Here is a 24,980-nt window from a genome sequence, read left to right on the forward strand (position 1 = left end):
GACTAGCTGTGCTATTTTCCTTTACCGAAAATTCAGTGAAGCTTCGGTTTCAAAGTTGTTATGAAACGGCATTCTATTGTACATGTCTAATTAAAAGAGCCGGAGAATGAAATGACCTTGCAAATTGTGTTTGGATATACTATAAATATAAGTATAAATTAATATCAAACTTAATAATTTAATCATACATGATGAACAAAAAATACAAAAAAAAAAATACACTGTGAATGCATTTTAATTAAATTCATATATATAAGCAGCTTACACGTAGCAATGATTTTACGAATCCATAAATAAACAACCAATAATAAAACAACGAAAAAAGTTGGCCTTAAGACTCATCCCAAGATGAGCCTTCTCGTTTTCGAATGTCTTTAAAAAAAAAAACATGATCCATCCAGCTCATTTAGTACATTATATAAATTTCTCCGATTTTTACAGCATATTTTAATGTTCTCTTATTTAGACCCAATTTGTGGTGCCTCTTAATACAAGCTGTTTTTTTTCCCTCTCTTTTATTTTCTTTTAGTGCCGTCACTCCGACAAATACCACCGACCATATCACGTAAGGATAAGAGCAATTAAACGCCAGTGGTTGTTCAAAGCAATAATTTAAAACCTTGATAAAGCCACACAACTCCGGTTCACATCTTGCTCACAAAATCTTACACTTCCCCTACTAATAGTTCGTCAATGATATGATATGTTCTTATTATCATTTATTCTCAAAATGTAGGATAAAAAAGCAAGAAACAAAAATGACTAAATATAGAAGCAGTCAGAGAAAAGGGTCGTAAAGGTGAAGCAAAACATTTGTCAGTATAACACAAACTGTATGAACAGAAGCCTTTTACAAGGCCAGTTTAGTTAGGAAGCTGCCTAGACATATATTTTTATTGTATACTTATGAGGGATATTCCCAACTTGTTTGCAGCTTTTCTTCAACACAATGCATAGACAACATTCCACTCCTTAGTTCGTCAAAAAGAGTATAAGCCTTTTTAGAATTTACAAAGAAGAAAGGTGATCGAGAGTGGTAGCTGCTAATAATGTACCCTCTCGTCATTGAAATGCAGGCTCTCAATACCCCTAAGAGTTGTCTCCAAATTCTTTATGTTGGATGTGTTCCTGCCAGAGGATGTTCGGTTGTGCTCAGATGTCATGATAGCTGAACTTCTCAGAGCCCCAGGGAAAGGGATTTTACGAAATGCTCCCTGACTTGAATCCAAGGTCAGAGAACGAGAGGCCTCGGTCTCACTGCCAACTACATCACGGTTGCCTGAGACAGCACCTCGCCTTGCAGATCCACTTGGCCGGAAGAAATTAGAACTTGACAACTGATAAACCATGCAGAGATTCGTAAATAACATGAAAACAAATTTCCTAATAAACAGAACTTTCTGCAAGAAATATGCTGACTTCATAGAACAGATAATCAATTCACAAATAAATACACCACCATCGCATCTTTAGATCCATTTGAGTCATATGTAACTGGGCCTTTTTGTCTAGATAAGATTCCGTCATTAACAATAGGTCCAGAGTTTCTCCTACGAGTAGGATCTGATGAAGACCAATTATTAGGTCTACCATCCTCTCCACCTACATAGAAGTTGCCCCATTAAGAAATTGCAAGAGTTACATACCAACAAAGCATGAAAAGGATAAGTCAAATGACAAACTATGAAGGACAAAAGGCATCACATAATAGCTGACAGATTATTGAATGGTATGACACCACAATCTAACATCTCAATCAAGGCGAGTAAATGATAGATCAGAGATGTGAAGCAAAAAGAAAGATCATACCTAACTGTCCATCACCATTTGCAACCAGTGGTGGCACACCTGAACTTGGTCCAGCGGCCGGACCCTGCAAATGTCACTTCCACTAAATAATCTAAATCTCAACAATCAATCAGCTAATACAATAAGATAGCATGCTATCACTTACAATAGCACGGGCAGGGGCAGTGGCACTTGAAGATTGCTGATATTTCAAAATGGTCCAATCAAAGACATAATCAAACTGGAATCCTGGTGCAAGAAGTCAACAACAAAAAAAGGGAGAATAAAAAAACATAGCCAGGTCCCTAAAATATTCTTATCCCAATATAAAATATAAATAGAAGAACAAGGCTCAAACCTTCACGAATGAAAAGGTCACGTAGAAGTCTTTTCAAATAAGCATAATCTGGTTTATCATCAAACCTCAGTGACCGGCAGTAATGGAAGTATGAAGCAAATTCTGAGGGATAGCCACGACAGAGAGACTAACAAAGAAGCAATCCACAGTCAGATACAAATTTAAAAACAAAATATAGGCATATATGATATGAAACAAAAAAACTTCACCACACCTCAATAGAAGTAGAAACTTTCTTCTCACTAATCTTCTCATACTTCTGCTTCTTAGTACCAGCTTTCAATCCCTGCCAAGGTAGACTGCAGAACTACCAAATAAAAAAATAGTAGGTGATAAAAATAATAAATTAAATAACAAAGGAGAGAGGCTAATTACCTTCCTCTTAAAAAGTACATAAGAACATATCCAAGTGATTCTAAATCATCCCTACGGCTTTGCTCTATCAAAGCATGAAAATGACATTTTCAGTTCCAAATCAATGGTATTCAACTAAAAAATAAGAAAGGGTATTGATTAAAAGTGGCATAAGAGCATACCAATTCCTAGATGAGTATGCATACTAGCATACCTAGCAGTTCCAGTCAAATTCTTGTTCTCTCTGCAGAAGATTAGAAGGAAGTCAAATTTACAGAAAATCATGAAAGTACAGAATGACAACTTAGTGCCACAAAAATCAAGTTCTATCTTGATCTTTAAATGGATAATTCGAAAGACTATGTAAATTGATAATATAGAAATAAAAAATAAAAACTAATTACAAATCATTGCAGAGAAACTAATCAAACAACTCATGTAAGTAACAATAATGAGTCATGATTGATTAAAGAAACACATTCACAAATTGCAAGGACATAAAATGGCATTAATATTTGAAACACAAAAGAATAGAAGGTTCCAGTGCAAGCCAACTTAGTTTCACGTCTTTTAAGTTTTAATGGCATCAATTTTGAAGCTACTATTCTTTTACAAGAAAACTCCCACTATATAGAAACTTACTCACATAAATAGCTAGCAACTACTTTATAACATCCAGATATAGGATTTGCCATAATATTAGATACTGGTCCCAATTCCTAAAAGTTGAAACCAGTTTGAAATTGAACTTTACAAATCATAGTGAATAAAATCAGATAAAAGTAAAGATGTCATAAAAGTACCTGTAAGGAATATGCTGATGTGTAGTGGTGTCTCTATATTTCTTAGCAAGGCCAAAGTCAATGATATACACCTAAAAAGACGCAAATTTGAAAAGGATACATCAATTACAGGAGATGATAGAAAATAAATAAAGTTGAAGAAAACCAACAATTAAACACATACTTGATTCGCACGCCTCCCTAAACCCATGAGGAAGTTGTCTGGCTTGATGTCGCGATGTAAAAATGATTTGGAATGAACAAATTCAACTCGATTTAGCTGCACACAGTTCAAGACATTTAAAGAAAATAAGTGGAAGTAAGAATTAAGAAAGATGTCTACACAATGTGGGAAAACCTACCATCTGATCAGCAAGCATAAGAACAGTTTTGAGAGACAATTTCCGACTACAGAAGTTGAATAAATCCTCAAGGCTAGGGCCAAGTAAATCCATCACGAGCACATTGTACTCTCCTTCAACACCATACCATTTCACATTTGGAATCCCATCTGCCAAATAAAAGATGGCCAACCCAAAAACATTTAAGCTGAGGGAGTATCACAAAATCAACAAATTTTTTTTTCCAAAACACACAAATTCATCAAGACGAGAGAGATTACTTCCTCCTTGCAGTATTTTATACAGCTTTGATTCGTACAACAATTGAGGATGCTTGGTTTTGACACTTTCCTGAATCAAAACGAAAATAAAACAACAAAACATCCAATTAAACACCTCCAAGCCGGCTCTCAGTTTCAACTTTGCAGCAGAAAGAAACACAAGAATTCAACTGCCAAGCACTTATAGCTCCAATCTCACTCTACAAAAACTACAACTATTTCTTACTATTCATCATTTCAATATCACTGAAAACATTCCGATTCCCCTAAATTCTTCAACTTCCTAATTTTCTCAGCAACCAAACAGGATATTTGAAATTTGCAAACATAAAAAGAAAAACTTTATTTTTCAAATTAGGGTAGGTCGTAGGTCCAAACACTCACAAGCTTAACCGCAACCTCTTCATTTGTCTGAATATTAGTTCCTGCAACAACATAGCAAAATTAACACACCGAATTCACGAAAACTAAGGAATTCCGCAGTAAATATGCAAAAAGCGAAAAGCAAGTGGAAGCAGAACGCACCGAGATAGATCTCCCCGAAAGATCCGCTACCGATTTTCCGACCGAGGCGGAACTTGTTCCCAACTCGAGGTTCCATTATTCGACGGAAACCCTACGGAGTTTGGGAAATTGGGAATTGGAAAAGCGAACACGGACTCGAGCTACGACTTCAAGTAGGTCATGGTAGAAGAAGAGGGCAAAATTGGGAAATGGGGAAAAAGCGGAGGGCAAAATTGGAAAAATAGAAACGGATAAAAGAAAACGGAGACGACGAAGAAGAGGGGACAGAGAAAGTGAGTGTGAGAATGATCGTAGTCTTCACACACACGCTCACTTACCCTCCTCGCGCTTTCATGTTTTGTTGAGTGATGAAACGACGTTGTTTTGAACTTTGTTTCGCAAATTAGGGTTTAGGGTCCGTTCGGTAGAGCCGAAAGAGATAAAAAGAAAAAGTGAATTAAGATGTAAGTTTTAAATTAAAATAAAGTGTGAATTACAAGTCATTTTAATGTTCATTTGTCTCAATTTTTCATCAGTTTTCTTTGCAATCAAAAACACCCTTAATTTCCTCTTTTGATTTGGGGAATATATATATATATATATACTCTTAAAGACAATATTAGTGATTCCTATAGACTTGTCAAATTTGTTAGTAGAAGGTGAAAATTTGTTGCAAAAGAATTAAAAAAGACTCAAATAAATGACTCTCCAGTCTCCACCGTGATTCTTCGTCAACAAATACTTTTATAGTTATTAGAATTAAAATCAATTATCAATTGTGGGTTCTAAATAGGCAAAGAAACGTAAATTGCGCAAAATATAAATTGCTGAAACGTAAATAGCCAAATGAGATTCAAAGACTTGGGAAATAGGAAGGCTTCCATGACGCAAGTCAAGTTTATTGACCTTGTAACGTTGGGTTAGGCCTCTTAATGACATTTTTTAATGCCTACACAAGATTTGTATCCTGCAAATTTTAATTCGACCACGACAACTTAAATTATAGAAATATACCCCTCCCCTCCACCCTCCACCCACCACCCACCCAAAGGAAATTAATACGTACATGATACAGTCAATATGCAAAGAATTTGAATAGTATAATTAATAAACAATGGGTTTCATCCTTTTTGGGAGAAAATTTGGGAACCAGAAGTTCTAACCAAAATAAAACTATTCAAAAAACCCCTGGCCCAAGAAAAGAAAAAAAAAATAGTAATACAACTTAACTGTTTCATTTCTTGAAGGTCAATTGAATCACAACCATGTGGTAAGAGAATTACACACTGACACTTCTACGTAAATATGTTACATACAGCAGCTTCCATGCTTTTTCCGTCGAATGGGGACTTCAATTCACCCCCATTCAATCAAACAATATAATAAGCAACCCTAAAAATACCCAAAACTGTTAACTTATGTATAGTGTCACGATGGGGCCGAAATAGCCAAGGTAGATTGCTTCTTCTGCAATCTTCCCTTAAGTTGCCTGATCTTTGCTTCCACTCTTGCAGTGAACCCAATCTTGGTTTCCTGTCTGGCCTTAGAACGCTCCCTTGTCCACATGTGTTGATCTTCAATATCCTTTTTGTAGTACTTGATTTCTTGGATAATGTGATGGTCCATGGGATTGAAACATCTTTGGAAGGATATGTGGGCAAAATAAGGAAGATTGCATGTAACTGTAACTAAAAGGGTTGTTACCCAGTAAATGGGCGCAGGACCAAGAGATTCAACCAGTATTTGGTAGGCACTCCTGGAATATTCTGGAGAAAGCATTCCATACAAGGAGAGAAAGACGTACCAAGTGGCTATGCTACCCCATACAAACAGGTGCTGAATCCATGTAAAGTGGCTCATCGTAAGCGCAATCTGACAGTTGACAGTCCAGATGATGCAAGTGAACATAGTGGTCCCAACAGCAGCCATGTCAGCTACCTGGCCATCTGCACGGAATGCTTGGTCGTAGAAGATGGTGACGATGAGCAAGAAGATGATGAGGGAGGAATAGAGACCATTGCCCATCCATCCCAATATTCTATACCAGTCAAAGAACAAATTCTTGGGTCCTTGTTGATAAAGTGCAGGAAACTGCAAAGCACAACAGCCAACAGCTCATGAATAGGTTGGATTATTATTCTAACATGGATGAAACACATTGAAGACATTTCAAGAGAACAAACCTGTAAACAAACTTCTGATGGAACATCTTGCTCAAAAACACCGAGTGAAATGACGGGTAATGATGTCAGAACAACATTGAACAAAATCATGTACCAGTCATCATAAACCGATTGACCAGAGAAGCCTGTGAAGGCCTCAAAATAGAAGATAGTGAGGCCAAATGTAATATTCTTGTAGAAGAAATAACATATCTGCATGCATAACAGAATAGTTTAGAAAAGAAATACAGGAATCAATTCATAATAGAAAGATCCAAATTGCTAAAATATATTACATGATTCTCTATCCATGCAAACGATGCACAGCACACAAGAAATTGAAGGCAAGGCATCCAACGTGTGAGAATAATGATTAAGATGGTTATTAATGAATTACCATTTGTGCAATTCTCTTGTAACACCAATGTCCATGGACTACCAGGAGCCTCTCCAAATATCGAAATTGGGCAATTGCAAAGTCACTAGCCATCACTGCCTGGAAGGGAGTTGCAGGCTTGAGTCTACAAATTTTACATGATTCCGAACAGAAAAACACAATGTGCATTTTGTTGACTAGGAAGTATGAAAATGACAATTAACGAGCAAACATGGGCTAATTATAGTTTCTGACCAAACTATATTCTACATGAGATTAATGATGGAAAGTAAAAATCATAATGGAATCAAAGAATGTGGCCAATTCAAAATATCTTATATGAAGTACAGCAACAAATTAGTAAAATTTAAATACAGATTAGTTGATAATCCGAATTTCAGCCCATATTCAGAAGTTCGGAACAAATTGTCACAGTGAACAAAGCTAGTATTTGTATTATTGGATTTACTTACATTTAATTTGGCTTTGTATATGAAACATAACACATTTGGCATTGTAATAACTTGCCATATTAAATGCTAAAATCAAACCACCATTCACAATTATAGTTTTATATGGCATCATTTTGCTTAAGAGCCAGTCATGTAAGCCACTGACCTGCATACCTTCAACCCCACTGATTCCAACACCAATATCTGCTTCTTGAATCATGCCAACATCATTTGCACCATCACCTATTGCTAGAGTAGTCTTCCCAGAACCTTGTTTCACTAACCTGGTTACCTGACACCAAAAGATCAAGGAAATAGGACATCATAAAACAGCACACAAGTCACAAGGTTTTTTCTCACAGTTGATATATCAACAGAGATTAGAAAAATGCTACCTACACAAGTGATGCAATGACTATTGCACATAACCAAACTCATGGATTCATCTGAATTTAACTTGATCTAATTTTTCCTATCTAGCTAAGTCATGCACAAATTTAACTCCAATAATCAACTACATAAATGCAGAATAAAATATTAGAAGAAAACCTAAAAATCACAACTGAAAAAGGTAAAAGGTCCTTACCAATGCCTTTTGCTTGGGAGACACACGACAGCAGATGACAGATGCACAATCAACAGCCAATCCCAAAAATAGGAGCTTCATATCATCTTCTAGAGCATATGTCAGAGTTTTCCCATCAATAATTAATGCAAATGCAGCATGAGGATCCTTCTCCAGTTTTATCATTTGGGAACCGTTGGTGATTTGATTTAAAATGTTGTCCTTGATGCCCTGGGGTGTTAAACAAAAGAACTAGGCCTAACATCAGATTAAACTCAAGTCCATAAAGTAAACTCGTGTACTCTTTCTCAATGAAAAAAAGGTACCTGTTTAACATCAGTGGCTACAGAATCTGAAACAGGAGTAGTTATACAGATCTGCTTCATACCCTGTCGAAGTAAACTGCAAGCAAATCTGTACCACGGAAAAAAAGTTTCATCACACTTTTTACAGAGCCATTTTTGAACAAGTTAAACCTTAATTATTTAAAACAGAAATGAAATAGTTTCATGAGGTCAAATGATTTGTGGTAGACAGACCCAATGTTGATTGCAGTTTCCATCTTATCCCCTGTCAACACCCAGATCTTGAGACCAGCTTGAGCAAGATTATCAATACATTGGGGAACCTGCAGAGAACAAAAATTGAATTAGGTGGAATATTTGAAGCAGAAAAAACAGCAATGTTGACTATAACGAATGATAAGGCCCACCCCTTTCTGCAGTTTGTCTTCCACAGCTGTAGCCCCAACAAGAATCAACCCTTTCTCCATCATATCTGATACCCGCTCAAGCATTGAATCTCTGTCAGCCCCAACAGCAGCTTTGGCTTTCTGAAATTCATTGTTCCAAGCAGTGTATTCTTGCTCATCAAGCTTTCTATAAGCCAGGGCTAGTGTTCTCAAACCAGCTTCTCCATATTCATTTAGATGTCTGGTAGTAGCCTCCAAATAATGTTTTCCATTCTTTGACAATCGATCAAATATGATACTGTATAAACCAAGCAATAAAATAATGGATGTCAAAGTTTAAAGAGAGGTGTCGGAAATATCTCTGAGCATTCATATGGATGTGAGGTTGTTTTAGCAAGCATCTTTCTTTGGAAGCAGGAAATTGCAGTGACTATTTTGTATAATAGTGGTAAACAAGTTTAAACACAAGTTCAAATGTGATTTCAATTTCCTTTATTCTAACGTAAATTTTAAGCTAACCTGTCAGCCCCTTTGCAAAAAAGAAAAAGACTGCCCTCCTCATCACGCACAATCACTGACATACGCTTTCTTTTGCTAGTGAAATCCAGCAGATTCAAAAGTTTGTACTCTCTGTAGAATTCACCCAAAAGCACATAAATAGAGGACACATCATTTGAAAGAATTGAAAAGCAAAAGCAAATTTTGGAACCCATGATGCGGACTGACCATGGAGGGGGAGTAGAAGAACATAAGAGTTTTTGTGAATGCTTACCTTTCAACCACTTTCCTAGAAGCAGAAAATCTTTCATGTATGAAAATACTAGACTGAGTCCTTCTGCAAAACTCAAAGCCAAATTCTCTTGCTGCTACAAGAAAAGCCCCTTCATCAGGTGACTCAGCTTCATATGTATAAACGCCAGTCTCCTCATTCAGCTCAGGAATGGCAGTGTGGCAAACTGCTAATATTCGAAAGAACATCAAAAGGTCATCTGCATTAGGCTCTTGCAACCAATTACAATTCATGAGGCGGTCATCTTCAAAACCAAATCCTTTTATGGCATGCTTTTGATCCTCATCTCCTTTGGAAGTAACAACAGTCTCCAGTTCAATTTCTTCAGCTTTTCTAACATTATCCCATGAAATGCGCGCTTTACTCTTAGGCATGGGGAAATTCGAGAGATCTGACTCCTGGTCCTCGTGATCAGAAGCCATCTGCTTTGCTGCAGCAACTTCAATTTCACTGGAGCGCACGCCATATGCAGTACCGGCAATGGAGCACTTCAAAAAGTCCATCTGGTTACAGGTCAAAGTTCCAGTTTTATCTGACAAGATAGTATCTACCTGACCCAACTCTTCATTCAAATTTGATGTCCGCGCATCGGCTGGAGTCCCAGTTTCTTCATCATACATTTGAATGTCTTGGTTGATGAAGGTTGCCTGTAAAACCTTTACAACCTCAATGGAAACATAAAGTGAGATGGGTATCAAATATCCATAAAGAATAAGTGCAGTAATCAGATGACTCATTCCAGCCACTCCAACCTTGTTGGGATCATACTGATATTCAATATTGTCGGGCCGTAAGTACCACCACTTTGGGGCTTGGTACTTTGTCTTGAAGATAAATCCTATGGAACTAATAACAGATATCAAAATAAGGACAGTGAAGAGGGTGTATATGATATAATCCATCTTCTTTTCTATTGTGCTTCTTTTTGAAGGGGATTTTGTGGAATTCTGCATGACTTTGCTGTCATGACCAGTGAAAATGGCCACCCCATAGATGTAATCAGTGTTCCTGAGCTTAGAATCTCGGAGAAGAATTTGACTAGGATCAAGAGGATAAATCTGGCACTCATAATCTAAGTTTCCGACAAACGTATAAAGATTGGGGTTTGGGTCTTCACATTGTATTGTTCCAGTGAAATCTTTAAAAACTTCATCATTATCTAGAGTCATGGTGGCCTCCAATGATCTTTTCACCTTCAAGTTGGTCTCACCATCTAAATTCATAGTCTCCACATAGCAAATCCCATCCTCGTAACTCGATGACAGGAGAAGCAAATCAGCTGGAAAAAATTGATCCTTATTCACTTTTACCACATCCCCAACCATAATGTTCTGCCACGACCTGGGACCAAAAATACCATCGCCTTTATGGCGATTAACCTTGCGGCGATTAACTTTGACATCCTGAACAAACCTGCGTGAATCTTCCAATGCTTCCTTCGCCATACTAAGCCCCACAACAAATGCCAAAGGGGCAATCATGCTCAGTGGGCTGAAAGGTGAAATGGGAGAGGCTGACAGACATGCAGCCAAAAGGAAGTATATATTAGCAACCCTACGAAATTGTTCAAAGAGTGCCTTGGGGAAAAAGGTAATAACATTGTACTTGGTCGTGGATATATCATTTTTGCAGTACAATAGAGGCCTCTTATCATGGAGTAGAGGCTGGTTGCAATACACAGTTCGCGAGAACCCGGGACCTTGAAGTGGATGAGGTGCCTCCTCAGTGGTAGAAGGCTTAAGGCAACCAAATGTGTAAAGATGGCTCCTCCGGAGCTTTGCCCTTATCCTCCCCCGCGTCATTTAACCAGAATTCAGCTCAACGTAGAGTTATATCTAACTTACTTAACACATACCCACCAACAAGGAAACCAAAATCTTTGGAACCATCAAACTGCCCCTTGTCCTCAATCCTAAAACCTAACAACACATACACATACCAAGAATAATTCGCTTGAGCAAATAAACACTGGTGATCATTTGATGCATACTATTGAATCTGCATAAGCATAATAAATCAAGAGCGCAAATAACTTAATACCAAGAAATCTAAACTCATGCAAACATTAAAATGTGAACCCAAAAAAAAAAAAAAAAACCATTCCAGCTAAAATTCAAATTCATGTCATTCCTCGACATCATACTTTTTTATATAAAAAAATCTAAAAACTAAGACGAGAAAATAACAATAATGACAATAATAAATTAATAATAAAAAAAAAAGAGCATGGAAACCAGAGATCATGTTACACACTAGTTCCTTTCCCAGGTATGAGAAGTCCGAGAATTCAAATCGATGAGCTAAACACGAAATGCAATGGTACATCACAATGTCTCAAACCAAAAAAAATGCGTTAAAAAAAGGTGAAAGAAAGTGAAACCAACGTCTTTCACGTTTTATAATAATTATTATTATTTTTCTCAAAAGTTCGCTGACAACAATAATGATCCAGCTAGAGGCGCAACCAATTATCAACAATGCCAGCGAAATGAGGATTCAGAGCAACCAAATCCACCAAATTGAATAGAAAAACAATTTGCAGTTTCTCACAATCCAAAGCAGTAGGAAAAGAAAATTCAAAATCACAACAGAGAGAGAGAGAGAGAGAGAGAGAGGAAAATGCACGCACCGAACGGGAGGGGCCCGTTCATGTCGAAAAAGGAACGTAGCAATGCAGCAAAAATGGGAAAGGGAAGAAGAGAGAGCAGTGAGAGGCTACGCGTGTTGTTGTTGTTGTTGCTTGTTGCAGATCGAAGAAGGAGACAAAACAAAAACGAAGAGAGAGAGAGAGAGAGAGAGAGAGAATGGTGAATGAAATGGAAAGGAGAGAGAAAGAGAGGACAGGGTTTTAGGAGAGAGAAAGAGAGGACAGGACTCTCTCCCTTTCGCTCCTCCGATGCCAGCAATTTCCGGGCCCTCAAAACAATTTTATATTTATTTTTCCATTTTTGCTTCCCAATGCCTTTAACTTTTTTTGGGTATGAGTTAGAAATAGAATGGGGAAATTGGGGTTTTATTTTTTTTGTTGTAGTAGTATTTACTATTTACTATCATTTTTCTAATTCTACCAAGGGCCACCTTGCTCTGCCACTGCCACTCACTGTCACTTAGGTCACCAACTGTTATATTGCCAGAAATTTAGGTGAAATAAATCACATTTATTTTCATTCTTTCAAATAACAATATGATATAACTAATTTTCTTTAAGGAGTATCTCATTCTTTCATGCACAATTTTTTCTTTACAAAGTCACTATCCTAAAGTCCTAAACTATTAAGGTTCACGTGACAAAAATTTTCTTATAATTTGGGTATGTTAGCTGAGGATAAATCTTTTGAAAATAGGACTACATAATTATGCTTCATTTACACCTAATTACATTAAAATAAGCAAAGAACTTCTTAAATAAATGAATGAACAAGGCGCCAAGATTTGATCTTTATTCTTTAGAGAGGGACGTGGACGCAATAAAACTGTGCTTCGATCTGGACATGTCAAAAGTGCTGTTGGAATTTTGGTTTGAAATTTTAAAAATTTGTAGATTACGTTGTGGTAGGTAGTAGAAGACAGAACATGTTACGGGGTGGGACAATTAATATTTATAATGTTCTATGAGATGATTGTTGAATTACTCAAGTTGAGGACCACCATGCTCCCATTCCATGCCGCTGCCACGTGACATATATGGTCAACTGAGATTAATTAACATTCATTAAGAATAAAAAAATGTCATTAGATCAATACATCCAGGGTAAACCTTAGATGTCAGCTAAGGGATCCTTTTGAGGATGATTAAGTAAATATTTAGAGTAACATCTGTTATAATATACTACTGCTATCATTGTTGTTATTATTATTATTATTAGTGTCGTAGCGTAAACTGATTTGTGTACAAATAATTAGTATATGTCAATATATATTTCTATAAAAATTTCAATTTCCATTACGTACCAAGAAAGAAATAAGATAATAAAATATTTAAACAACCCAAATATATGTTCACCAGCATTTTTGTCATATTGATCAGTACTGAACTCAAGCCCGCTTCAGCTAATGTTTACAAAGAAAACCATTAAACCATGAGCCATGAGGCATATATACAACCAAATGTTGCTAACTATATAATTAAGTGTTGGTGTAGTGTTATATAATGTAGAAACAATTTATTTACATGATAAAGTAATATTTTACGGTTTAATTATACATTATTTATTGCTTCTTTATTCGTCTAATGACAAGCTAATTAAGAGTTCCAATATACTACTCCGGTAGGATTCATTATATTTAATTAATTTATAGGAAATTTTAATTTTTGACTTTAGATACTGGTTAAATTAAGAATTCATCAAAACGGCAAAATTTCATTATATATTGTGATTTTCAATACACTGCTAACATTAACTTTGATAAAAACTATTTTATTTTTATTTTCATAACCCAAGAGCTACGTGTACCCATTAGCAAGACCCTTAATATACTTCTTTTTAATACATGTATATTACTAGTATCTTTAATTATTTGAGTTTTTCATGGGTCCCATAAACTCTCTTCTCAAACTTTTATTTGCTCAATTTCTGATGATTTTTATTTGAGTATTTATGTCTAATGTTTCCCGGCTTGAACTCCTTTATTTGCACGCGTGCAGACACACAAATACAGATTTTTCAGAAAAATAAAATTTAGAATCGATAACAAAAACAATTTAAAATATTAATAATTCAATTTGTTTTATATAAAAAATAAATCTATAAAAGCAACAACTAACACTTTCATTTCGTTAATTTATGAATTTTTTTTAGCAATAATTGTGATATTAATTGACATACTTTTAAATTTTGTTTATAAATATATTAAATAATTGTCCTATCCAGCTGTAACTATTCAACTTATTCGCATTATAAATCCAACCAATAAATCTAATAATGAAAATAAAACTAATGAATTAGTTGGATTATCGATTGTTTTTAAGAATTATGAGCACCATTCAACATTATTTATAATTCATTGATTCAAATAGTTTAATGTTCATTGATTGAGTATAAGTCTTTTAGGATGAATTCTAAACTCTACAACATTTCAGTATACATAAAAAAACTAAACTTTATTTTATAATTTTTTAAGTGAAATGTAATATACATCAAATGAAGTGAGAAAACATCCATCTAAAAAATGGTTAATGAATGGATAGAATATTTTTATTTATTAAACTGATCATAACTAGTTTTTTCTAAAGAAACTAATTTTTTATTATATTAATTTTTAACAATTCACAAATGAATTAATAATTATTTAACCTATTTATTGTAGTTTAATTCAAAATTATCTAATTCATCCGCTTCACACTTTATTTAATATTAAATGACCACTATATAGAATATATAATATAATATCAACCCCCCTCTTAAAAGACACACACATATATATAATCTCATCCATCTTATTAAAGTGTTTTTTGTCATTCCTAGGCTAGCGTATTGTTTAAGGATAAAGGAAGAGTAAGAGATGTGAACTAGTTATAATCAAATCCAAACTTTGAGATCTAAAAGCATAAAGGAGGCGAACCCACTTTTGTCTGCCAATACGAAAGGATAAAAGAAGAGTGATATGAAATGATCGATGTATCATTGTATATTTGTACTCCACCACCGTTTGTTAACGAGAGAAAATTAGAATAGGAATTATGATGGAGACTTAAATATCAATGGCATTAAACTTTTTGAAAAAAGTTGGTTAGCTTGTGGGTATGAATTTAGATAATAGTAACAAGAGTAAAGCTAATGATACATTTTTTTAATATACTTTTGTATTATTATACAAATTTTATATGGAATGATAAAAAAAATACGAATTTTATGTGGGTTTTATTAAAATTAATAAGTTCGTTGTTATGAGATTACATTAAATTTTTTTAGTAACAAAAAACATATCAACTAATCTGTTATTATTTCTTTTCATGGAATCTATAATAATTATCGCATTAGTATCAATAAATTAAATGATAGTATATAATCTCATTTTTCACTAAGACACTTATTCATTACACTGGAAAGGTTTTACATTACACACAATGTTTTTTTTTATGCCTACACTAACTCTTTAATTATTTAAAAAATACTATTGCACTGAAATGTTTTATATATTACACTAACCCTTTTAACTATTTAAAAAAAAGTATTACATAGATTATCCTTATAAAAATTATTGTTGTAAACGATAATTAAAAGAGTTGGAGTATAATGTGTAATATGAAGAAACCTGAGAGGATGTTGTTGCAATTCACTACATTATTTAATGTATTTTTAAATAATTTTTTTATATGTTGTTAGTGATTGAACTGTACCCTTGTACTAATTAATAGTTTCCATCTTGGAGTGAAACTTAATGAGGCTTAAGGAAAGCTTCATTCAGACACGTTCGCAATAGAGTAATTGTATATGTTTTAAATTAAATTTATACAACGTTTCTTATACGTGAGTGACAAAAAGAAAAGGAAAAGGAAAAGGTATTACCAGATAAAATGAGTAAAGTAATAAAAGAATTTATGAAAAGTTTTATAGAGAAAAATATAACTCTGGATCTTTTGCCACGACACGAAATGACAGGCCAAGGTTGTTTTCAAGCAAGTTTATACCTTCGTTAATAAGAAATGAAGGCACTATCAATAATTCTAACAGTGAAGTCTCTCATAACTTTAGTGACGCATTAATTTGGTCGCCTCATTATTGAATATTGATATCCTATCATGTGTCCACTTCTCTCTCATCTCTACATTCTCTGCTTTTCAACAATTTAAACTTAGCAAATTCTCTAATTTATAACATGGCATTTGCGAAGGTTCCAAAAAGAAGGGGGAAAACAAACACAAAAAAACAACCATGTTCCGTTTTTTACTTTAACAATCTTGCAGGGTTTGGCTATAATTAAAAAACACGATTTTTTTTCCTTTATTTTTTGTAGTAACTTTAATTTCTGTACGATAAGATTTAACTTGTATTTTTTTCCTTATAAATCTTAACTTGTATCAATCTTGTATTGTTTGAAAACGTATTTTCATAGGTTAAGAAGTTAAACATAAAAATGTTTTATTACAAACCAATATTAGAGAAAAAAACTTATTATAATAGCAGCAGAATAATTTTTTATTACATTGAAATCGATCTTTTAAAATTTTCAAGTCCTTAACTTACATACTTGGTGTATATATAGGATAGAATAATCAATTTAATGAGTTTCGTTCATGATTTTATAATTTTAAATTAATAATAAATAATGTTAGAAAGAGTGTATTAAATAATATTATTTTACTAGAACTCCTTAGATAATAGCACAAATTAATAAATAAAATAAAATCAGAAAAAAATAATACTTGGATTGAGAAAAGGAATATTCAGTTAGGTCGTGTCTGGTGGACTCTTGGATTTTCGTGTAGATCGTACTACCGTAAGAGAAAACCAGCAATGATTTGGATCATTTCTGTCTGCCAAAAATGCACTAAAAACATTTTCATTCTGTCTCTCCAGTAAAGGATAGTTTGTTCCAAAGAAGGTCAGGGTCCTTGTAATGGAAGCTCCTTCAACAAGTTGGTTCTCCAAGTATGCCAAAATGAATCTTCATATGCTTAGATAAAGGAACGAACATATATTTTAACAAAAGAAATGTAAACAATAAAAAAGAATTACTGAAATCAATCATGTAAATTAATAATCGAAATGATTGTTTTGAGATTGTCAAAATGAAATAAATACAATAGAAATCAGTAAAAAAGACTCAAATTAAAATGGAGGGCTTCTCTTCATCTTTTTATAAAGCTCCTTCAGATTCTCAAAATCTGCATTTAAACCCGATCTCTCCTTGTCAAGTTCAGCATGATGTTTCATTGCCTTGCTCAATGAAGTAGAAACATACTTGACAGATTCAAGAATTTCTTGTTTATTGGCCAATTGCTTCGAGTTGGCAGTTTGGAGTTTAGTCTTCTCTTTGTTTAAGCCCTCGTTTTCTTGTTGAAGTTTCTTGATGGTCTCTTGGATCATCCTTTGGCGTTTTTCCACAGTCTCAATTTTACCCTTATTCGTTGCAACCACATCATCGAGCTTTTGAACTTTGGATTTGTAATCTTTAAGTTTATCAAAAGCTTGTTTTTTCTCGGCTTCAATCTTTTTTGCCTTCTCTTCATTCAAGGATTTGTCCTTGCAAATTGTCACTACTTTGTTGTAGAAATCATTAAATTTATTGAGTCCTTTGCTTTGGCTCTCAGATAGATCTCGAATATAATTATCAAGTTTCTTCAAAGTTACCTCAACTTGTTCTCTGTATTCAACTCGTTGAATGTTGCACAACAGTGACTGAGAGAAGGCCAAAGACCGAAGTTCTTCAAGAATGTTGGAAACTTTTTCAGTCGATCTGGACTGTTGAATTGTTGTTTCTGACAGTTTCGATGAAAGTGAAACATTGCTTGATAGGAAATCGAAGAGTGCAAAGGGATCATCATTGAGTTTGTTTAGATAATCGTCAATCTCCATAGGGGTGTATTCAGAAACCACCTTACTGCTTCCAACCTCTAGTTGATCTTTTGAAGAGAAAGATTCGCTTGAATTCTGAGCTTTACCTCGATTTGGAGAGTTTGACCATTTTTCTTGTTGGTTGAAGTCAAAGGAAGATGTCTTGTACAGTACCCTTAATGCATCCTTGCTTTCTTCTTCAGATGAACTTGAAGAATATGACTCTTCAGTCTCTTGGTTCAATATAGACTGTTTCAAGAGTGAAAGGAAAGTTAGAATTAACTTGATCTAAAAAACACCAAGAAGGTCTAGCATAGTTGGTATATAGCTGGTTCCTTAAGCATGTTGTCCAGAGTCCCATTCCTAAACATGTGGATGGAGAACACTTTGTTGAGAGAGAGGGTTTCTGAGTTGAAAATATGTGTTTAGGATTACCTCTTCCTCTTGGGGTTGACTTTTTTCCTGTGCTGGTTCAGAAACAGATTCCATGTCCACTTTCTGATATACATGAGATCAAGTTAGAATGAATAATAGTGTTTGGAAGCCATTGAAAAAGAAAGAACTACATTTGGGATGTGAAAGCTATAACTATTAATTTCTTAAAATTACATTCAAAACATAGAAAATCTCATCCTAAACTGTGGAACTAAACATGCTATAAGTTTTTGGACAAACTCAAGATTATATTTGTCGAAAACATACCTCGAAAGCTGATGGTAAAGGGCTTGGAATCTTAACTTTCACTTTCATTCTTTTATGAGATTCCTTGGGCTGTATATGAATTGATGTCAGTTTTTCACAATAGAGACTTGAATAAAATAAATCTTGGACTGGAAAAGTAAGTCAATTACTACTTGTTTTATAGTTCCCTTAGCACCCGAACTTGAAGCAAATTTTGCTTCAAATTGTGTTGGTTCGCTACCATTTGCTGTAGTGGTAGATTCTTGTTCAAAACCTGTTTCTGGATGAACAGTTGAATAATCTGAAGACTGAAAGATGAGTTGAAAAGAGAATAAGTTAATTTAAAGAAGTTATCTTATATTAGCTTCTTGGATTTAGCCCTACCTTGTTGACAAAGGAACAATTTAAAAAGAGGCCTTACCTTTTTGCTTGTGACCAAACTCTTGGATTTAGCCCTACCTTTTCTTTTTCTCGAGGTCTTAAGAGATTCTTCATCATCACTTTCCCAATTTCTTCCCTCTTGAAATATTCCTTTGGAGACAGTAAAACATTTTAGTCAATAGAAATCAAAGGTAAGTCAGCACAATTTAAGTTTAACTTCTTATAAAAATAATTATGCATCCAAATTTCGAATGTGGACATTTTGAATATCATAGCATATCCTGTAAGGATAGTTTCGGAGGTAAAAATTGGTGGCAGTATTTTTTTTTTTTTTTAAGGAAATTAGTGGCAGTATGTTAATACTCCCTCCGCTTCTTATATAAGGTATAAATTAATAGTATAGTTTAATCTCTATTATAAGGTTGAATATATTTCTTTTAAAAAATGTAATATAAAATAATTTTTGCATTAATTATTTTTCATAAAATTATTTTTAATTAAGGTCGCTCTAGAATGATGTGAAGTGACAAAAATACAATTTATTAATGTTTGTTGGTTTTAGAAAAAAAATAATCTTTGACAAATTTAATACTCTCAACTAAATTAACTAATTTTTTTAAACCTTATAATTAGAACCAGAGAGAGGGAGTATGATTCTTAAATAATATAAATAAAAAATAAAAAATAAAGAATGAAATATGTATAGATTATTATAAGAGATTGGTGAAGGAGAGTAACGAGTTGCATACCGACTATACCATCAGAGGTGCTGTGTTCACTCATTTTCCATTGTTGATTCGCTATCTGGTTTCTTATGCCATTGCTTTCCTCCTCTGCATATCGTTCTGTTTCCCACTTCACTCCCTTCTCAAGGTCCTTTTTCTTATTCGAATCCAAGTCCAATTCTTCTAAAACACTCAGCACATCTGAAACTCTTATAAGGTTTATCCCACACTCTTTAATACAAATGGAGCCATCAACTTCCGCCTCATCATTTTCATTTGCAACACAGAACTCAAAAGAAACCTTTGGTTCATAATATTTGAGAATGCTGTCACAGTGGAATGGATCATACCATACATAAACATGATCCGAGTTCAATCCCCTGATATCACTACATAACCATGTTGCCTTTGTACCTTTTCCTGGCAAGTGGCATATACATTTTATCTTAGTGCCATGCTTCTTCATTCCACCAGCTGGAGAAAGAACCACCCAGTAAATGAAGCCCAAAAAGTTGGAACGTTTGGGAAGTTCAATGGAAATGGAAGACTTAGTGGTTCGATCTTGAATCTTCCATGGCACCCTGCTTCCTGGTAAACAAAGCTCAACACTGTTATAGTTATGGCCGTTGACAGCCCCACGGATTCTTACTAAAACATTGTCAAATGCAGCACTCATCATTGTTAAATGGAGGCTTTCCATTATAAGCTTGAGTGAAGGTCCATCCAAATTCAAGTTGTTCTTGAATGTAATGTGTTTGGTCATTCCCAACATCTTTGTCGCCAAAGTGTTTAAGTTTGACACTGACACCAATGAAATGCAGTTAGTGGCACCTAAGTATTTGATGCGGGATGGAAGCGTTGGCAGGCACAGAAGTTCCTTGCAATTCTCCACCGACAGAATTTGCAACTCTTCAAGTATCTTAATGCTTTCAGGCAATCTTTTCACATTGCTTCCATCTAGCCTTAGTTCTTGTAATTGTGATAAGCCACTGATGTTATCGGGGAGTTCAACTAAGTTACTCATATCCTTCATATGCAGTATTTGTAGGGACCTTAACCCATCAAACAGGGTATGTAGTTGCTGTTTGTCAATTACTAGTCCACTATCAGAAAGCTTCAGCTCCTGGAGAGATGTCAAGCAAGATAGCTCCTTTAAAAGATGCCCTAGTCTTAAACCCTCTAGATTGAGCCATTTAAGCTTATGCATACGCCCTATTGATGTGTCCAAAGTTTGGATTCCGGTATTGCTCAAATCCAAGTTTTCAATTAAATCTGATGACAGGGCAAATTCCTCAAGACTTGAGCAACCTTTGACACTGATCTTCTCCAGAGATTTTAAATGCTTCTCACCTTTAACTCTCTTAAGGTTTGTACACCCATCCAATATCAAAGTAACAAGCGTGTCGGAGGACAGAACAGATGGATGAAGATACTGCAAACTTTCACAACAGGAGAGATTCACCCATTTAAGTCTTGGGGCCTTAGACAAATCTGGAACTTCTTCAAACTGTTTGCATTCTCTTAGCTCAATTCCCTCCAAATTGTCAAGTTCCTGTAAACAAAAGGAGACATCACAATGGAAAATCCTTTAAAATTAAGTGTAAACACGTGTACTTATATATCTTTTTTACCTGCATCCCCTGCCAGAGTCGTTTAAGTTTACTGTGTGGCATGTGAATCTCAGCAAGCAACTTAGCACAGAAACATGATGGAAGAGACTCGAAAGGGTATCCGATCCACTCCAGATATCTCAGTTTATCAGAAAATGGCTCAAGAGTTGCAGGAAGGTCGAGGTATGTACTACTAGAACGCTGACCCAAGGTGTTATTGAATTTCAGAAATCTCAAGTTTTTCATTTTTTTTGAATGTGTCAGCATGCAAAAGTAAATCTTTAATTTCAGACAAATCTAATGTTATGCCTTGAATTGCATCAGTTCCCTGACAAAAGACAAAAAAAAAAGTAAATAGTATCAAGTTTCCTACAATTTCTATATAAAAACATGTCTTATAAAAGGTCAGCGTATTTTTTTCCTTACCTTGTTTTTTTCAATCACTTCACGAGCTTCCTTATCCTTCAATCGAGTACGCTGTCCAGGATCTCCTTTACATTCTTCACGTACTATCTCCAGACCCATTTTTTGCATCAAGTCGTGCATTTGTATTATATTGCTATTTGAAACAGTTATCAAAGCTTTGTCTTCAAGAACTTCTATTCCACTAGTTGCCGCAAAATCACAGGCATCTAATATCCTTATGACATGATCTTTCTTTTTTTCTTTGAAAAAAAATGCAATGTCTAGAAATATATTCTTTTCTAGATCATCTAATCCAGTATAGCTCTCTTTTAACACGTTCTGAATCTTCTCGTTAGGATACTCGCTGAGTTTCTCTAAAGTACATTTCCAAAAATTGATATTTTTTGTATGAAGATATGAACCCAGAACTTTAAGAGCTAATGGAACCCCATCAGCATATTTAACTGCACTTTCTGAGAGACTCTCATAACCCTTGTGGGGATGCTTTCTCTTGAAGGCTTCTAAGCAAAAAAGCTCTAGAGATTCTGGACTTTTCAATTTCTTAACCTTGTGTATACATTCAACTTTTCCGACAAGCAATTGCTTATCTCTTGTTGTTATGATGAGTCTGCTTTCGTGATGTAGGTCACCAAACTCTTTACATAAATACTCCAATAAGTCTAAACGATAACGCCCCTGATTGTCGACGTTACACATACCATCAAGTACAATCAAAACCTTTTTATTACTGAGTCTCCTCATATCAAATGTGGATCCTACAACCGTTGATGTGGAAACTTCCTCCTTCAATAGCGCAGAGAAAAGCTTATCGAGTGAATATTCTTTTGAACTGTCCACGAAGCAGACATTATCGTATTGGATGAAGAGTTTGGCAAACAAGAATTTAGCAATGGTTGACTTACCAATTCCCCCCATACCCCAAATTCCAATGACTCGAAATTTTTTCAATAATAATTCTACATTCTCACAAATTTTTTCAGTTCCGACAAGGCTTTTTAGTTCAGTAGGGTATCTCAGGTGTAGCTTTTGCAATACATCATTGACAACATTCTCGATGACGTGAGATTCATCCCTGACATAAAAATGAAACAATCGAGTAAAGAGGAATATTAACTTGAGAAAAGCAAGGAGAGGATGAGCTGAAATCATACTAAACTAGGTAGAAGGTATCACCTCCATGTGCAGTTGCAAAAGGTAAATTAACTCGGCTATTTAAATTAAGAGTAGGATTATTAAACTCTCGAGTTAACTCGTTAACTCGTACGAGTTTACTCGGTAGACTCTCGAGTTTATTATCTGAGTTAACGAGTTAGCAAGTTAGCATTCAACATATCTTCATTTAGTGCGTTATTCTCAAATACAAAATTTTCATCTCTAATAATATCAAATTTTTGTTCTCTAATAATATGAAATCTTCGATGAAAATGATCTACCACTCCTATAACCTTTACTCTACTAGTGATATATTATCATTATACTTAATTATTTAAATATTTTGAACTTTATAATTTACTATTTTGTTTTATTATATTTAAAATGTTTAATTAGTATATTATTTATAGATATTTTTTATTATTTTTATATGAAATAGACTCTTACGAGTCTACGAGTTGAGTTTACCAATCGAGTCTATAAAACTCTCACGAATTTATGTAAGCTCTCAAATTTAATAACCTTGATTAAAAGGAATGGTACACATACTATCTCTACCTCTTCACTTCTTTTTTAACAATCTCCCCAAAATTAACTGAAATTTATTAAAAGTCACTTATTTTGGTGTGACCCACAATAAATGATTTTCAATTAATTACAATTATAAAGATAATGTTAGAGAGTGTTAGAGAAAGAGTGCTAGCCTTTCTCTCAAATTAAAAACGATTAAAAACAGTATGATGAAATATACTCTTGGATGGTTATTATAACATTCAATTAATTAATTCCCAAAGATTAAGGGAAATTACCACAAATTAATACTTACATATTTGGACGACCTGTGTAATTAACAAAATGACAGTTTTTCGCTATGGCAATAATATTTAAAATTCTAAAATTAAAAACCTTCGTAAAGATGTTAAAAATTTTGTGATCAATTTCTCTGTGGTACAGTTGCATGAATCTTTAAATTGATTGAGGGGGGGTTTGTTATCTTATGTATTTTGATAAATGACTTGATCTATGCTTTGAGTCCATGTTATCAACAATTAATTGAGGGGTCTCTCCCATGCAAGCAACGTTGAAAAATTACATCATTTAAATAGTGTTGCACGGGTTTAACATGACATGCTGAATTCTTTTGAGATAGTTGTTACCTGTGTGTGCGGGAGATATATTAGCTGCTTCTTTGAGAGCAGCTCTCCACCTAGAAACATGTTTTCTGTTGTTGGTGTCCCGCTCATGCTTTGCGAATGCCTCTTCATAACTTTTTCTTTGATTTCTTATGTCTGACGGATCTACTTTATAAAAGACAGGTATAACAACCTCTCTTCTGCATTCTAGTATCTTCACCAGCTCTCTCAAGCACCACGTGCGACTCCTTGATTGCTTTGGCAAGTGTTGGCCAAATATAGTCTCCTCTGTTGAGCTGCTGATCTATGAATGTTTTTATTGATTTTTGAGTCAGAGCACTGTAAAGATGGCTAGTGAAGTTAGTTCGGGTGTCCGCTCCTCTGTAGCTCACAAATACTTCGAACTTGCTGAGGAAGGAAGAAGACATATTCATTGCAAATGCAAGGATGGAGCCAACACAATCTTCTTATAGTTAGTTGACGAAGACCCACAAATTTACTTTAATACTCCGTTTTTTTTTAATAAATAAAAAAAATTATTTAAAAATTAATAGAATTTTTAGAAATTAAATAAAGGAGAGAAATTTTTTTTAACTAAAATAAAGGTTTTATAATATTAAAAAATAAATTGAGTAAAATCATGTTTTAGAAAATAAAAAAAATATTTTAATTGGTTATTTATTTAATAAAAGAGTAAAATAGAATTACTTTTTATAAAATAAAAAATAGGATAAATAATAAGTTAAGTGTCCTTATTATAAATAGAGACATATTATATTAGGTTAGGTCAGTCTTTACATCTACACTATGTTTCTATGTTTTTTCTTCTCTCAAAATTCTCTCTTTTTCTTGTATACACTTAACTTTGGTTCAATAGAACTCTAATTCAATCCTATCACTCCTACACTACACATGTGAGCCACTTAGAGC

The 24,980-nt window shown here is 34.3% G+C and overlaps 2 protein-coding genes and 1 pseudogene across 6 annotated transcripts; all 3 read right to left on the reverse strand.

The window, feature by feature from the left end:
* Positions 1-800: 800 nt before the first annotated feature.
* LOC100787808 (casein kinase 1-like protein 1) lies at positions 801-4,881 on the reverse strand. 2 transcript variants are annotated; one of them, XM_041017209.1, is made up of 14 exons: positions 4,430-4,881; positions 4,289-4,329; positions 3,905-3,974; positions 3,645-3,793; positions 3,467-3,562; positions 3,304-3,374; positions 2,683-2,744; positions 2,522-2,585; positions 2,361-2,445; positions 2,147-2,273; positions 1,955-2,037; positions 1,810-1,873; positions 1,460-1,602; positions 801-1,337 (listed from the first exon to the last, which is right to left on the reverse strand). In XM_041017209.1, the coding sequence occupies exons 1-14, from the start codon at positions 4,503-4,505 to the stop codon at positions 1,044-1,046; spliced, it is 1,425 nt and encodes a 474-aa protein (XP_040873143.1). In that variant the 5' UTR covers positions 4,506-4,881; the 3' UTR covers positions 801-1,043. The 2 variants fall into 2 exon arrangements, with proteins under 2 accessions (XP_040873143.1, XP_040873144.1); XM_041017210.1 differs by lacking the exon at positions 1,460-1,602.
* Positions 4,882-5,624: 743 nt separating this feature from the next.
* LOC100784621 (probable phospholipid-transporting ATPase 4) lies at positions 5,625-12,337 on the reverse strand. Of its 4 annotated transcripts, none has more exons than XM_041017181.1 (11): positions 12,074-12,337; positions 9,427-11,363; positions 9,174-9,284; positions 8,676-8,952; positions 8,503-8,591; positions 8,290-8,377; positions 7,985-8,194; positions 7,565-7,690; positions 6,968-7,066; positions 6,592-6,783; positions 5,625-6,499 (listed from the first exon to the last, which is right to left on the reverse strand). In XM_041017181.1, the coding sequence occupies exons 2-11, from the start codon at positions 11,244-11,246 to the stop codon at positions 5,837-5,839; spliced, it is 3,675 nt and encodes a 1,224-aa protein (XP_040873115.1). In that variant the 5' UTR covers positions 11,247-11,363; positions 12,074-12,337; the 3' UTR covers positions 5,625-5,836. The 4 variants fall into 4 exon arrangements, with proteins under 4 accessions (XP_040873115.1, XP_006583004.1, XP_006583002.1 ...); XM_006582941.3 differs by having other exon boundaries at positions 7,985-8,215; XM_006582939.4 differs by having other exon boundaries at positions 7,985-8,215; positions 9,427-11,442; positions 12,074-12,323.
* A 4,718-nt stretch (positions 12,338-17,055) lies between these two features.
* On the reverse strand, positions 17,056-24,478 carry LOC102667324 (disease resistance-like protein DSC1; annotated as a pseudogene).
* Between the last annotated feature and the right edge of the window lie 502 nt (positions 24,479-24,980).

The sequence above is a fragment of the Glycine max genome, chromosome 7 (genome assembly GCF_000004515.6).
Source record: "Glycine max cultivar Williams 82 chromosome 7, Glycine_max_v4.0, whole genome shotgun sequence".
Lineage (NCBI taxonomy): Eukaryota > Viridiplantae > Streptophyta > Magnoliopsida > Fabales > Fabaceae > Glycine > Glycine max.

Excerpts from the sequence above, each read along its gene's own strand:
- LOC100787808 (XM_041017209.1), bottom strand. The coding sequence starts at position 4,505 with ATGGAACCTCGAGTTGGGAACAAGTTCCGCCTCGGTCGGAAAATCGGT. Across the intron at positions 4,330-4,429 it reads TTTCGGGGAGATCTATCTCG|GAACTAATATTCAGACAAAT; the intron begins GTGCGTTCTGCT and ends ATGTTGTTGCAG. Across the intron at positions 3,794-3,904 it reads TAAAATACTGCAAGGAGGAA|ATGGGATTCCAAATGTGAAA; the intron begins GTAATCTCTCTC and ends TTTATTTGGCAG.
- LOC100784621 (XM_006582941.3), bottom strand. The coding sequence starts at position 11,246 with ATGACGCGGGGGAGGATAAGGGCAAAGCTCCGGAGGAGCCATCTTTAC. Across the intron at positions 8,592-8,675 it reads AAGACAAACTGCAGAAAGGG|GTTCCCCAATGTATTGATAA; the intron begins GTGGGCCTTATC and ends TGTTCTCTGCAG. Across the intron at positions 8,378-8,502 it reads GAAACTGCAATCAACATTGG|ATTTGCTTGCAGTTTACTTC; the intron begins GTCTGTCTACCA and ends TCCGTGGTACAG.